The sequence below is a fragment of the Podarcis melisellensis genome (genome assembly GCF_964234715.1).
Source record: "Podarcis melisellensis genome assembly, chromosome: 4".
In the NCBI taxonomy this organism is placed as follows: Eukaryota; Metazoa; Chordata; class Lepidosauria; order Squamata; family Lacertidae; genus Podarcis; species Podarcis melisellensis.
The window spans coordinates 34,870,782-34,886,897 of NC_138531.1; the positions used below are offsets into that span (position 1 = coordinate 34,870,782).

At 41.6% G+C, this 16,116-nt stretch overlaps 1 protein-coding gene and 1 long non-coding RNA gene across 2 annotated transcripts in view; both read left to right on the forward strand.

Moving 5' to 3' along the window:
• LOC309367971 overlaps window positions 1-16,116 on the forward strand; it is a 370,139-nt gene that overhangs the window by 345,544 nt on the left and 8,479 nt on the right. The window lies entirely within an intron of this gene.
• The window catches only part of CD99 (CD99 molecule (Xg blood group)), a gene marked incomplete at its 5' end in the record, with an annotated part of 33,202 nt that overhangs the window by 8,607 nt on the left and 8,479 nt on the right, over window positions 1-16,116 (forward strand). Inside the window, 5 exons of the mRNA XM_081907683.1 lie at window positions 5,148-5,180; window positions 6,230-6,283; window positions 8,448-8,483; window positions 10,007-10,078; window positions 14,264-14,317. Coding sequence (XP_081763809.1) covers window positions 5,148-5,180; window positions 6,230-6,283; window positions 8,448-8,483; window positions 10,007-10,078; window positions 14,264-14,317 — 249 coding nt within the window. The remainder of the gene's footprint in view (window positions 1-5,147; window positions 5,181-6,229; window positions 6,284-8,447; window positions 8,484-10,006; window positions 10,079-14,263; window positions 14,318-16,116) is intronic.

Sequence of the window (16,116 nt, forward strand, 5' to 3'; positions counted from 1 at the left end):
TGCTCTTAACCCAGTCACAACAATGCATTTAGTAATGGTTCAGTGTTCAGTGCTCATGGTGCTATGCTTCTGATTTGCCACTGTGCGAACAGAATGTTAGATAAGGTCGACCTTGGTTATGTTCCAGTGGGGCTCTTACATTTTACACTATGTTATGTTAGAAGTTAGTTTATATAGGACTCAGTATACCTCCTCCTCTTGTGTCAACTGCATCAGCTGCCTGTATCTGTCTGTGTGCAATTCAAAGTGTTGGTTCTGACATATAAAAAGCCTTACATGGCTTTTCAAGACTAGGTGGTGCCCTTCTCCATAGAACCCTGCCTGAGAATTGATTTTCCATGGAAGGCCTTTTTGGTGGTGCCCTTTCCTCTTTTGGAGTACACTTCTCTGGGTGATCTGGGCTGCTCCCTTACTGCTAATATCTAGCCAAGGCAGTTAAACATTCTTAGGAGGAAGGGAGATGTACAAACTATTTAAAATAAGTTCATGGCTGACAGACTGTGGCATTGGCACTTCTAACTTTGGAAAAGCTAACCTAAGGCCCGGAAGGCTACTTGCTGTTCACAGTTCAAAGCAGTGATCCCCCCCCCCAAACACCACTCCCCACACAAAGAGACTCTTAAGTTGTGCAAACACATTAATTATCTGTCAGTGGTACTTACTGACCCTTTTAGCCACTTTTGCAAATTGCAATCTCTTTCCTAACACTGGCAACAGTCAACAGGAGTGCAAGAAGCTGCCTTATACTGAGTCAGATCATTGGGCAACTCATGGAACTTCATTTCTCATTGAGCAACTCATGGAACTTCTACTTTCTTCTGATATTGGGCAGTCGGGACCATGGCAGCCATTGTTTGCCTTGAACCAAATGATTGTCATCTATATTTTGAGATGGAGAGCAGCCATTTATACGTAGATGTTACATTCACTTGGAAAGTACAGCATTCCTTCTTCACATATCTAATATAAAGTTTGTCTTACAGCTGAGCTAGTAAGTATTCTTTTCCTCTATTGCCTGGGGCTGTAACTAAGATAATGGCTGTGTCCCCAGCCATCATATCAGCTGAGCTAATGGTTACCTAGAGATGTGGCAGGAAGGGAGAAAGGGGTTAATGGACTATGCTGATTAATATGCTGATCAAAACAGGACAACCCCAAAATACCTGGGGTAAATTTTCACTGGCTAGTGTTATTGCCTTATTGGGAAAAGAAACTGATCATTGGAAGGGGGACACATTAAGTTAATCATGCTTCTCCCCCCCCAAAAAAGGTGCTTTTAGTACTGGTCGCTACACAAAAAAACAACATGAGGCCCCAATCTGGATCAGGCCAGTGTGGACAAGGGATTAAATGTTTCACCCCCACATTCACCACCCCTCACCCTCTGCAGTAAAGTGAACTGCCAGCATGCCAAAGGGGGAATGATTTCTGGTAAAAAGGGGATATGTTTTCATGATCCCAACCCAGAAGGTGGTCTTGCAGAGCGACTAGCTGTGTGTATGTATGTGTGGAAAGTTAAGCATTTGCCCCAGCTGGGCTCCTCCTTTAAAAAAGGTCTGAAAGGCAGTGATTCGAACTGCTGAAAGACACAGTAGAATGAAGTAACACAGATTAGTTTAGTGATTTGGTGGGTGGGAAGGAGCCTAGTGTAGACCCAAAAGCAGCTGGCAGCATGGTAACTTGTTAAAAACAGGGAAAGTGAAGTAGCAGAGGCATGGGATTTCAGATTCATAGGAAAGCATGTAGATGCAGTTGCGGTTGTAGAACTTGAATCTATGAAAAAGCTTTGTCTCCTAAGCTTGGCAATTCCTAACAAAGCTATTCGGACAGTACATTTTTGATCCCTTGCATCTTAAAAAGGGCTTTGAGATAACTTTTTCCTTGGACAGAAAATTAGTACAACAGCAGCTTTTTATCTTGGAGCAGTGTGCTGATAGAAGCAGTCTGTGTGGTGTACACTTTCTTGAATCTGCAGTGCAGCGTCGACTCTTCCCAACTTCGTGGTATGTTGCTGCAGAGCTAATTATAAAGGGCTGCTTGGCAGCGCGTGTAAACATCCTGCCAGGGTTTTTGCCTCATCGGGTAGCCCACAGATTTCTGCGTAGCACGAGATGACTCATGCTGTTGCAAGCTGTCAGTTATTCTCATATGAGTCATGCTTGTATGCCAGTCCCTCTGCTTTAAAGGTGTCCAAATGTCCAGATCTCTCTATTGAGCTGTTTTGCAGAGGTGATATGACAAAAGCATTCCAGTCTGTTACTCATTAGTGGGGAGGGTGTCCCCCACTTCATCGTTTTGAAATCCCATACCCAGTGGTTTTGGTGTGCCTCTGTTGCTAAATGGATTGCAGATGACAAATGAAACTGAGAAAATCGCAACAATAAAAATGATCAAAATGCAAGGGGGCAGGAGGGAGAGGTTAAATATTACCCACCTCCAGTCATTTGAAATGGACGTTTGCTTTTGTTTATTGAAAAGGTGGCACAATGTTTTCATTGGTGTTGATCTCATTGGGCTGGATCCTGACTCTTCTCCATGGGTGTAAGGGATCCTTCTGTGAACACAACTATACTTCTGATTTTTAGAAGTTCTTTTCAATTTTTTAAGAAAAGTTGGGAACCATGTTATTTTTAATTGAATGGTGTTGAGCTGTTTAGTCACACTTTATAGTCGTTTAGCAAGCTATATCTGCCAATATCAGAACAGAACTTTCATCCCACCCAGCACTTTCTTTCCTGATAAATCTCTATTGGTAACCGGACAGGAAATAAGTTACCGTATGTGTTTTTAAACATTAGTTTTGAGTTGGAGGAGAAAACCCACCAAAAACAAGGCACCTTATCAACATGCTAATGGTTTTTCACACTTACCTGCACCCTAATTGACTGTCTATGGCTGAAAATAAAAATTGATAATGTGTTCATCCAACCACTGTACTGATTCCTGCTGCTTTCATCAGCAGGCCTTTATATTATTATATTTAATGGATTTATTAACTACCATTCAGAACACAATATTTTTGGACACCCGCTTACAGCCATTTAAAACAATGGTTTAAAACAATCGCTATCATAATAACAGCAATAAAAAACATTAATATGTCACAGCCAGCGATATCCATATAAGGCTAGAACAGAAACTGCTGCCTTTTGGATCATCTCATTATTAGACTCCATTTCATTTTCCTTATGCGTGGTGGAATTGAACACTGGAAGTAGTAGTTGCTGTAGGGTGGGGCAGGTCCAGCATGAATGCGGTCATGCACTTATCCATGGATTAGTTTTGGGTGCAGGATTGAAAGACAACTTGCCCAGAAGTCATGTAGGGTAGACACATGTATCCTTTAAACACCAAGTTCAGGGCTTTGGGAACAACACAATCCCTGAGCAGGTACGAGAAGACTGATGGCATCCTGCCTTAAAGAAAATTGTGATCGCTCAGGTCACAAAGCATTAGCACCTGCTGTTCCAGCTTTGCAGGGTGATGTTGAGGGAGCATATCTATTGGGCTGCTATTGAGAACCTTCTGAAAACCCATAGTTCTACCCAAGGGAAATAGACAAGTTTGGGGGTACAAGGGTACTGTTGACAGATGCCGAGGGATATGTGTTTGGCAAGCTTGTAATGCCTCTTCAATCATTTTAAGAAATGGAAGAATGGAAAAGTTAATTGGACAAGCTCTTGTGTTTTGTTATAATCGCCCTGCAGTGACAATTTTTTCCTTAGACTGTTCTTTTGCATGTGGCAGAGCCTGCCAACCTTGGATTCATTTGCAGCCTGAAGATACTGTCACGGGCAACACACACCACAACTAAGCACACAGTGCAGCCAGTTCTTCTGGCTACAACAAAATGCTTCTTTCAAGCTTAATTTCAGTGGAAGGGGACGGGGGGGGGGGCAACGAAAGCTGCTATGGGCACATATGTATACACAGAGGCTACATTGGTGACCCCTTGTGTGTGACATAGGGCATATATATGCAACTAGATATAAACAATCTTAAGGAAACGGACTGAGGAGTCATCTAGTTTAGTGTTCTGTTTCTAGTGGGTGCTTCCAAGAAGCTTACAAGCAGGATATGAAAGGAAACCAGTACCTGGCATTTAGAGGTAAACTGCCTCTGGACACAGTCTTGGCCAATAGCCCTTTATAGGTCTACACCGTAAGGAAGACTCTTTATTACCATTGGTTTCGTATATCACAAGCTTTGCAGTTTTGTTTTTGCGTTTACCATACAATTTATTGGCTGTCCTTCAGCACATCTGGCAAGATTAAACTGCCGGATATATTGGTGCTAACAAGGAAGGAGAAGATGAGAATTTGTATTCTGGTTCAGATACTTCAGGTGGTGCAGAATGTGGTGGCCAGACTGCTGATGGGGGCATGTGGTTGACAACATGAAAAACCATTTGTATAACACCCACAGTGGCTGCTACCAAGACAGGTTTACGGTCTATGCATTATCAAGCCCCGAACAACTTAGGCCAATGTTAGGACCATCTGAAGCCTTGTATCCCAGCCAAATCACTAAGACCATCTGCAGGACCACCACTGGTTGTTCCCCAAGTGGGTGAGGTTAATCTAACAGTGACAGGAAACTGAGCCTGTGTAATGCTTTTCCAACAGAGACCTAGCAGTCACCTTTTGTTTTAACCTTTAAACATGTGCTGGAAAAAGTTCTATGTCACCAAGTTTGTGCAAGCAATTAAGAAACTATTGATGATCTCTGATTTTAAATATTTATGTTGTTTTTATTGTATGTATGTATGGCGGCTATGGGACGTGGGTAGTGCTGTGGTCTAAATCACAGAGCCTAGGGCCCACAACGGGGTGAGCTCCCATTGCTCAGTCCCAGCTCCTGCCAACCTAGCAGTTCGAAAGCACGTCAAAGTGCAAGTAGATAAATAGGTACCACTCTGGCAGGAAGGTAAAACGGTGTTTCCGTGTGCTGCTCTGGTTCACCAGAAGTGGCTTAGTCATGCTGGCCACATGACTCGGAAGCTGTCTGCAGACAAATGCCGGCTCCCTTGGCCAGTAAAGCGAGATGAATGCCGTAACCCCAGAGTCTTCCGCTACTGGACTTATGTTTTCCTTTGACTAGAGGCATACAAATATATTTATAAATAAGCAAATGTTTTAATTTTACAGGACAAGATTTTGACTTGTCAGATGCATTTGGCGGTAAGTTAACTACAACCTAATGAAGTAAACTTAAGAATATTTAATGGGTTTTATAGTAACCATGATATTGTGATGCAGATTTTAGTCTAAATCAGATCTTAACCCTGTCTTAGCTTCAGATGCATCAAGCTGAATTATCTCAGTTTGATGAATCAAGAGGGATAATCCTGATTTATAGAGCCCAATAATTTTAAACAAGGTGGATAATGTAGAATTGGGGGTAGGAGGGGGAAGAAATGTTAAATTACTTTAATGTAAAAATCTGCAGTGCCCTGAGATTGAGCACAGCATTATATATTCAAGAGAGCTAGAAAACTAATTACCAGGGTGTACACTGGATTCAGATGAATTTGAGGCTGAACCAAATCTTATGGTCAGTGCACACCTCTACTCAGTTATGTGAGCCTAAGGGGCTTTAGACATGCTGGCACAGGGACTGGGGGAGCAGTAGCCTCTTGCCCAACTACTTTTGAAAGTGATGGGAATTGCAAATATAGTTTGGTATTCAACCCCCCCACTCCCAGGTAAAAATATTTATTCTGAGCTAGCACAAATCCCTTGTGGGAACCTAAGCAGCTCTTTCAGTTCATGCCCCCCCCATGCACACCCACACCCACACAAGGGTGTGGTCTTTAAAGCTTGACCATGTGCACTGTCCAAAGTGAATTCCTACCTTCCATTCCCCACCCCCTGCTTTGGCACAAACTTTGCTTTGCCTCCTACCCCCTTCGGATGACCAGTTTAGGGTTTGGCACAGCTCTACTGTACTCACTGTGCAAATGAGCAGCAAAGGCTCGCACCTTGAAACTGGTTTCTTTGTGTATTTTTTAAAATAATGAATATATGTTACCCACCCTTCGCAAAAGATCCTGGGTGAGGTCTAGTAAGAATAAAAATGCAGTCAAGCAACTATATTACCAGCAAAAATAAGTGCAGCCCTGTCCAGTTTGTCCAGTGTGTGTGTAATGCTGAATCAGTCCTAGCAAGTGCCCCCTTTGGTAACTGGTCATTGAAGTTATACTAAGTCCTGTGTGTTTTTAATATGGCAGATCCTGAAGATGTAACACAGAAGCCAATTCCACCTAACAAAAAGCCAACACAACGTGAGTATAAGAGTAATCAGAACATTGATTTTCTATTCCTATACAATTATTTTTCAGTGTGCCTGACTAGGTTTGGGTTATAAATGGCATTGTATGTCATGAGTTGTCATCCATCCGTCTCAGGAAACAATGGAGGAGTGCACTCTGATGAGTATAAGACAAGTAGATGCTAAATTTGCCTTAGTCCAATGTTTTGCTCTGTTTTTTGCCCGATGTGTGAGTGAACTTTCCATAACACTGATAATTCATGCATATAGGGTCTAATAATGCAGCCCACTTCAGGCTTGGTATAGAGCAGGACAAACATCCAAATAATGCATCCTTGACTACATGTGTACATGAATGTGAACACATGTCACCATCAAAGGTGTGATTTCCAAGATATTGAGCCTAGAGTCAGGTCATGCCATGGGGACATGGCCTTTCCAGACTATTTACAGAGGGGAAATTGCAGCAGAACACAGACTTCCATTTGGGTGAAAAATAAAAGCATTGGTTACAAAATTGAAAAGGGGTCAGTGGGTAAAGATATACGTGCAAATGCTGCTTGAACACCATCCTGCCTGGACCAACCACTCTTCTCAAGTAGTTCTTTGAACAGAGAGATAAAAACAGGCAAGAACAATTGCTGTTGCCATATGTTAGGCAGATAAAGTGGGTGGGCTGCTAGGGAGCTACTATGCTGTGCTGGAGCGCCCCCCCCCCCCGGTGTGCTCCCTAAGTCTGTTCTGAAAGTTCCTCCAATGCTTCAGAGCAAAATCAGGGACAGTGCAAGGTACATCTGGTGGGAAGTCTCATTGGGCTAGTTTTATTATTGGTGCTAGTGAAACTATTTTTTTGAGTATCATCCTTTCTGCTTTAAAATATCAGTCATTTTAGTATTTCATTGGCAACCCCATGAGTGCCCAATTCAAATAGGGTTCTATGTGCATTGTGAAAACACCCGCCCCATGTGTGTCACTTACTGTTATCATTTTTTAAAAAATCTAAATCGTTTTACCTGAAATATTTCATTTTTGGGAGAAAAATTACAACCGTGTTGTCTTCCCTGTTTAGGTGATGATGGCTTTAACTTGGCAGCTCTGTCCAGTTTGTGTGTGTGTGTGTGTGTGTGTGTACACATAAAATGCTGAATCACTAATCAGTCCTAGCAACTACCCCCTGGTAACTAGTCATTCAAGTGATATTAAGCCCTGTGTGTTTTTAATATGGCAGATCCGACAGATGTAACACAGAAGCCGATTCCACCTAACAAAAAGCCAACACAAAGTGGGTATAAGAGCAATCAGAACATTGACTTGCTATTCCTATACATTTATTTTTCAGTGTACGTGACTAGGTTTGGGTTATAAATGGCATTGTGTGTCATGAGTTGTCATCCCTCCGTCTCAGGAAACAATGGAGGAGTGCGCTTTGCTGAGTACAAGACAAGTAGATGCCAAATTTGCCTTAGTCCAATGTTTTGTTTGTTTGTTGCAGATATGCGAGTGAACTTTCCATAACACTGATAATTCATGCATATAGTGTCTAATAATGCAACCCACTTCAGGCCATGTATAGGGCAGGACAAACATCCAAATAATGCATCCTTGACTACATGTGTACATGAATGTGAACACGTGTCACCAACAGAGGTGTGATTTGCAAGATATTGGGCCTAGAGTCAGGGCATGCCATGGGGACATGGTCTTTCCAGACCATTTACATAGGGGAAAGCATGAAGTACTAATAACTGTTCCAAAGTTTCTCATTGCACAACAGAATGTGTTCCTCCCCCTCCTCCCTGTGTACTCCCTAAATCTGTTCTGGAAGTTCCCCCAACCCTTCAGAGCAAATTTGGGGACAGTGCAAGGTACATGCAGTGGGATATCTCATTGGGCTAGTTTTAATCTTCATGCTAGTGAATCTACTTTATTGAGTACCATCCTTTCTGCTTTATAAAATATCAATCATTTTAACCTATAATATTTCATTGGCAACCCCTGACATTGACCATGAGTACCCAATTTAAATAGGGTTCTACTTACATTGTGAAGTGCCCCCCCCCCCGGTGTGTGTGTCACTTACTATTATCAATCACAATAATAATAAAATCGAAATCTTTTTACTTGGAGTATTTCATTTCTGGGAGAAAGATTACAACTGTGTTGTCTTCCCTGTTTAGATGATGATGATGGCTTTAACTTGGAAGATGCCTTTGGTAAGTATTGCCTGCACTCCATGCAAGTCTAGTTTGTATGTTGCTTTTGAAGACAGTCGCAAATTCAAAGACAATAGCACGAGGATCTTTGGAAGTCCTTTGTACATTTAGCACTTCAGACCTCTGCAAACCTAAGGTTTTAAAGAGCAGTGTGAAGCTGTTTGCAAAAGGCTTTCAAACAGCCCTGTGTTGTGCTTTGAAGCAGCACCCGGCAAGATGCTGATGAGTGGAGATTTCAGTGCTGCTTTCTGCAGGGGTCTGTGCAGGATTTAAACTCAGCTTATCAACTGTTGAGTGGCAGTTAAATCCTGCTGCTTTGGCTGCACACACCACTTGCCTGTGAGGAAGTGGCACTTGCAGCTAAATTGAACTCTTCCAGCTCCCTCAGCAGCTGATGTCACCCTCCCAGATAGGTAGGTGGCTGTGGTTTTGGGGGGAAATGGCCTCGTGTGCCAAGACTGGCCCAAGAGCCAGAGCTTCCCTATCCCAGTTGAGCAGCATAAGCAGATATAATGGACAAAGCAGTATCCCAACTGTACAGTTGCATCAAACAGTTTACTTAAAATTGGCCAGAGAATTGCCTTTCCCATCTTCCGCAGATTTTAGGAAATGGTGCTGCAAGATAGTCTACAGTCGCACTTTGCACACTATAAAAATCTTTGCCAGATGTTGCAAGAATGCTAGTCCCATCATCCCTGACCATTGGTCATGCTGGCTAGGGGTGATGGGAGTTGCAGTCCAAAATACCTTGAGGCAGCAATTTCAGGCATCTGATCCAGCACTACAGATGCTGTTTGTATTTGCCTTTCCCTTGCTCTGTGTATGCATTCTTTAGTCACTGCGGGTAATCTGTACATCCCTCACCTGGATACATTTATAATTTGGGGGAGTTGGCAGGTGACATTCTTAGTGACTGCGGGGAAGTAATATGTATATTACAGTGGCTTATTGAGCTGCCGTTACTCCTGTACCAAAAGAAACTTGAGGGAAGAGAGGGGAGGTTATTTATCCTGCTTGGTCTGGAACAACTCCTCCCCAAGGAGCTTAGGGTCTTCTAAATAGTTCTCCCCATCCCCGTTTTATTCTCACAACAATGCTGTGAGATACATTTTGCTGAGAGACTGGCCCAAGATCACCTAATCAGTTCCATGACTGAGTGAAGATTTGAACCCTGGTTTCCCAGATCCTAATAGCCCTGTGCCAAACCCCTCCTTAAATTTGGATGGGTTTCTGAGGGTATGAAAGCTGCTGAACAAGAAAGTGATGGAATACCCTGAGAGCATGCCATGATGTCATGTACACACAGCTGTGGTATTGGCTTTAAGCTAGATTCCAAGTTTTACCATTGTGGATGGGCTTGTCAAGTACATAATTCTACCTAAGAAGCGAGGAAAATGGGATACCATTCCTACAAAATCAGACTATCAAGGTATTTTCTACTTCTCATATTTTTGTTATCTCTCTCTCTCTCTCTCTCTCTCTCTCTCTCTCTCTCTCTCTCTCTCTCTCTCTCTCTCTGTTAGTTGATGACCCCAAGAAGCCAGAACCACCAGCACCACCTCAGCCAAATCCTGGAAGTCATGGCAATACCGGTGGTAAGCTTCTCTAGAAATATTACTTCAGAGCATAGCCTGACACTATCAGTTATGGTCAGTAAACTAAAATCTAATATGAGATTAAAGAAGAGAGGTGATAACTTTCATCTGTGCTTCAGTGAATCTTCAGATCTTTATAGTTCACCATCTGCAAGATTTACAGCTCAGTGGCTGATACAGTGGTGCCTCGCAAGACGGAAAACCCGCTAGACGAAATGGTTTTCCGTTTTGGAGGTGCTTCGCAAAACAAATTTCCTATGGGCTTGCTTCGCAAGACGAAAATGTATTGCAAGTTCCTGTGGGTTTTTTCCCCCTCCCCCCCTTTTCCCCAAGCCGCTAAGCCGCTTATCAGCTGATCCGCTAAGCCGCTTATCAGCTGATCCGCTAAGCCGCTTATCAGCTGATCCGCTAAGCCGCTTATCAGCTGATCCGCTAAGCCGCTTATCAGCAGATCCGCTAAGCCGCTTATCAGCTGATCCGCTAATGGGCTTGCTTCGCAAGACAAAAAAGCCGCAAGACGAAGAGACTCAAGGAACGGATTCTTTTCGTCTTGCGATGCACCACTGTATAACACTGCTGATGGCTTACCCATAGCTAAGGGATATGGTGTGGGCTGCAGGCACATGCACTCTCTTTCCCCCTCTCATTCTCACTTCCTTCCTTGGTCAGCAATAATATAATGGAGCTTTATATCAGCATTGATTCTGGTTTAGTTTTAACCAGAACTTGAAGTGATTTGTGAAACTGGTTAGAGCTCACTTAGTGAGCTACTGCACCAGAACTTTTGCAGGAGACATGGAGAAATTTATAAAGCATATATGTAATGTAAGGCACTGTAGGTGGAGAGTGCTGCCATCATGCCATCATGCGCACGGGTGCTTGATGCCAACATGTTTCACAAAATGGCACTAGCTTTTGATACCATCAACTATATGAAGTGGCTTCAGGTTTTCATACATTACTTTCTCTTAGCCCCCACCGCCAATATTAGTATAGCAACACAGCTGATATAGCTCGTGCTTTCTTTACCATGAAAAGCCCACTTTGTAATATAAATATACTAATGATGAATTATTATTGTTAATAGTTTTTGCATGAAATTAACCCCAAGTTGAAAGAGCATGAATGCTCATATTTGCAAATTCCTTTTGCTTTGGAGTGGACAAACTACAGTCCAGTCACAGCAACACTAAACTCTTGAATTTCTTAATTTTTTCTCAAAGCCACAATCACTTTTCTATTAGGGACGATGGAATAAAAACAGCTTCAGAGTGAACCAGGACATCTTTCTCAGTTGTCCAAATGTAGAGGGGGAAATGAAATTGCACTCAAACCAGGGAACACCCAAAAATTGCTTCAGTGGAGAAAGGACTTCCTGCTTCATTCTGAAGCTATTGCTGGGTCTTCTCAGGACATGTATAACTCTAAATTTCCTTATAGCACTTGACAATCTTGGTTATTGGCTAAAACACTGAAAATGGAAGCAGGCTCATATCTTGCAAACCAATTCCTTAGTATACTGCCTGCACATTGTGCTTTATTAACTTTTGTTCTGCAAGGACTAAAGGCTTGCTTTTTAAAGAAATGAAACTCAAGAATCAGTTCCCCTGCTGGCCCTGGACCCAGTATCTGTTGAATTAGTTTCCAGTCCTGAAATGAAAGCTTTGGGAATCTACTTTTCTATACCCCTTTGTACATAATAGCAGTTTCAGCATTCCTGACCAGACAGAAGCTCTTAACATAACACAGTTAATAACATTGACTTTTTATTTATGTGTAATAGCTTAATAGTTTTAGTTTTCTGTTCTAACCATTCAAGGAACTAATGGTACAAGTGAGTGTCTGTAGTGGTGGCACTTGTACTGCTCAGATTTGTCTACATGCTCCTTGAAACTCCCTGTGAAGGTCCTTCATAGATAGGACACACTTAAATGATCATGCATAATAAATGAATGAATCACCTTGATTGAGCATGATAAATGGCTGAATAATCTTTGAGTTTTGATCTGGGGCTGGTTTTGCAAGGCATGCAGAAGACTCTGATAGTTTGAACGTTATTCTACATTTTAAGTAAAGAAGTACAAACACATAGTTGAAATTGGTTATGTCTGCATGTATTCTATGCACAGCTAATTGATGCTAACTTTGTGCACAGCTAACTTACTCATAATTTCTCAGTTACTTTTCTAAGAATAATTTATGTTGATTTTGCTTCTCACGCTCTTATGCACAATTTTTCTTTCTTAATGTAGGCCGTGCTTCTAATCCTTCTTCAGGTATGTGAGCTGTGCCAATGTTTGCTTTTCCATGTAGCAAGACCTTTGCAACTGCTGTAGGTTATAGCACACATGTCCTTGTTACATTGTTGTTTTACTTGTAACTTGCAAGTCCCTTGCAAGTCTTGGTGATACCGCTCATCATATGCTTTCCATAGGTTTGTGAGCTACTTGAAGGCACGCAAGGTTCTAAAAAGAATTATTTATTTAAAAATAAAATAAAAATAAAAACAAGAAAACAATCCAGTTTAATTGTACAGGCAGTCCTTAATACCTTTTATCAAAGCAAATTTATTTTAAGGATAGCCTAACTCAAAACAAGGCAAGAGAGCAATTGCTTGTACAGTAGTTCTGGACCTCAGTGTGATAGAAATATGATTACAGTCATACCTTGGATCTCAAATGCCTTGGCTCCTGAACAAAGTGGCTCCTGAACAATCTAAAGCTGGAAGTGAGTGTTCCGGTTTTTGAACTATTTTTGGAAGCTGAATGTCCGACGCTACTGCAGCCAATCCGAATCCGCACCTTCGTTTTCGAATGGTTCTGGAACACATTCTGTTCGAGAACCAAGGTACGACTGTAATAAGAAAAACAGAAGATGTATCTATGGACATTGATGAGCCAGTCATGGGTAAAACAAACACAAACAAAAGGATTGGCAAGACTGCAGGTAGAGTGAGGAGATGGTCCATCATGTCTGGTCAGATACCAAGTGATGTATTAGGTGAGGTTAATCTGCAGATGTAGAACAATAAGCAAGGGACCAAGATGAATTGCAGACTGCTACCTTTTCACAGTGTCTTCAGTACATCAGCAGTAGAAACAGTTGGTGTAGACCTGTGTAATATTACAGCTCTAGTCTGACTATCCCCTCTGCTGCCATCTCACTTTTGTATAGAAGTAGTGCAGCACTAACAACACTTTTACATTTCTTTCCCTCCCACTCCCACTCACATATTGGGAAGGGCAGTTATGTGATTGTATTCAGCGTTCTCAGAAGGTTGTTGTGTATCATTTCCCTCTGACTTAACTGCTCATATCCAGAGTATTTCATAGTACAGCACTTCTATCTGGAAACTAAAAGGGTTACAGCTAATTGTTGGAAGGTAATATTCTAAATATCTCTTCCAAGGAACTCTGAAATGCTTATAAAAAGGGGGAAGGGAGAATCGCCCTGCCTTCTGGGAGTCTTAGGCCATGCCCAGCACAAAGATAAACAGCAAAATACATCTGGAAATAAAATGCATGCCAAACTAAAATATTTAGAGAATAACCATCATTGAAACACCAACCCAGAAATTTCTGCTAGTGGCAATGAAACAACAACAATTTGGAAAGTTCTGTGTGATCTATAAAGTCTTCAGTTGCTGTCTCTCAACAATGAAGGGGACAGAGGTAACCTGAGGCAAAGATCATTCCAAAGTCAAAGCCCTTTAGGGATAAGTGATAGAGTACCTTTGGCTAAGCATTTCTGACAAGGAGCACCAGCCGACTTTGAAAAAGTGTACCGCACTATTTATATCTTTCAGTGATTAATAATATGCACCTTGCCTTTGATCGCTATTCATAATTGAGCAGAAGAAGGAACAATATATGAAGAGGCTTCAGATGTAAATATTTATCTTGGTAATAGCACGGGTGCTTGATGCCAACATGTTTCACAAAATGGCACTAGCATGGCTGTTCACTTGCCCCTCTTGAGCAACTCAATGTGAGTCTTACACGTTCTCCATAACCAGCTTAGCTTAATTATGTGGGCTTTTCTTCATGGTAAACATGCTTTGGATTGTAGCTCTATTTATGGTCCCTGGAAAAGTGCCACAAACACCATGGTGTACAGATTGCCATAGGAAATATATCTTGTGGGTTTTTAGAAGACTTCATTCTAACAAATATTCTCTTTTCAAAGATTTTAGTGATTTGGATTTAAATGATGGTCAGGCACCCCCAGATCCACCAAAAGGTAAGTTTCTAGTGCAAACTGTTATAAATATACTTAGATATGTCACATTTGTTTTTTTTATAATACTGAGGGATTATGATGGGGGTTCTCTGGTATAATAATAATAATAATAATAATAATAATAATAATAATAATAATAATAATAAGTTTCCCTAAATCAGTTGAGATTTAATTTAGCTGCATTGACTTGCATTAGCTAAGCAAACCTTTTTAAAATATTAATTTAAACATTTTTAACAGTTTTCTACTAGCCAAAATATGTTGAAATGTTTTATTTGGGGGTGTGGTGTGTGGGACAGACTAAAAAGATGGATTGTGCTGTGATCTTAGCTTTGGTGCTTACAGAAATTCAACATTTTACTTGGAAATCATCTTGATTAGAATACCTGTAGGTATTTTGAGATGGGCTTGGGAACTTGCATCTCTCCAGGTGATATAGGACTACAATCCCATCATTCCTGATCTTGGGCTGATGGGACCTGGAGTCCTACAATGGCTAGAAGGCCACGTGTTCACCATCTCTTACAGATGTTTCCCTTTGATGCTGAGGGGGTGGGGGTTAGGGGCAACGACACTGAAAACTTTGTGCATAAATACATGTTTTCCAGGGACAGGCATCTGAAAGTAAGTTAATTACAACTTTTTTAAGAAAAGATTTTACTAACATTTCTATTCAATGTGCTATTAATTAATTTCTGAAACAGGAAATGTCTAAAAACGGGTTGGGAGTTGAGAAAGCTTGTAAAAGTATAGCCATGGCAAATGCTCAACTATACATCCTTGGTTTATTGAGCAGCTGTGGTTGCCTGGGTGGGGACAGGAGCATAAGCAGTGTAAATCTTGCTCCAGAGCAATCAGAACTACCACAAAGATGTGGGGGCAGCGAAGAGATCCTACTCCAATATCTGCATCACATCTTTGAGAAGCCAACCAGCAGAGTTGTTCTGTATGGTCTGGAGGTTGATCACTCCTGACCAGGGGGGTAGGGTGGACCTCTGGAGCACATGGTGCCTTTTCTGTAACCAATTGGCTAAACACTTTGAGGATAAAGTTGGCCAGCTCTCCTGTTGTGGCATTGCCAGCCCAAGTGTCAATAACACAACATTGTTGGATCCAGTGTTGTGGGATCAATTCCAGTTAATTTGGTCTGATGATGTAGACAGGATACTGCCAGTGCTGGTTAGATCCTGTCAGTTAGTTGGAGTGGAGCGACCGAATTGGTCCCGGATGTGGTCAATGCCTCATTGTTGTAATCACATGCCTCCCACTACTCTTAAAGACACAATGATGCATATTTTCTTAAACAGCCTGCTCTGAATCCAGCAGAATATAGTGACTATAGGCAAATCATCAACATCCCTTTCTTTGCAAATATGGCTGAGAAGGTGGTAGTGGAGCCACTGCAGGCATTCCTGGATGAGGCTGATTACCTGGATCTGCTGCGATCTGAGTTTCAGACCTGGTTTCAGAACTGAATCAGCCTTGGTTGCCCTGATCAAGAAAGAGACAGTGGGTGTGTGACTCTGTTACTTCTGCTTCATCTCTTAGCAGCTTTTGATACCATCAACTATATGAAGTGGCTTCAGGTTTTCATACATTACTTTCTCTTAGCCCCCACCGCCAATATTAGTATAGCAACACAGCTGATATAGCTCGTGCTTTCTTTACCATGAAAAGCCCACTTTGTAATATAAATATACTAATGATGAATTATTATTGTTAATAGTTTTTGCATGAAATTAACCCCGAGTTGAAAGAGCATGAATGCTCATATTTGCAAATTCCTTTTGCTTTGGAGT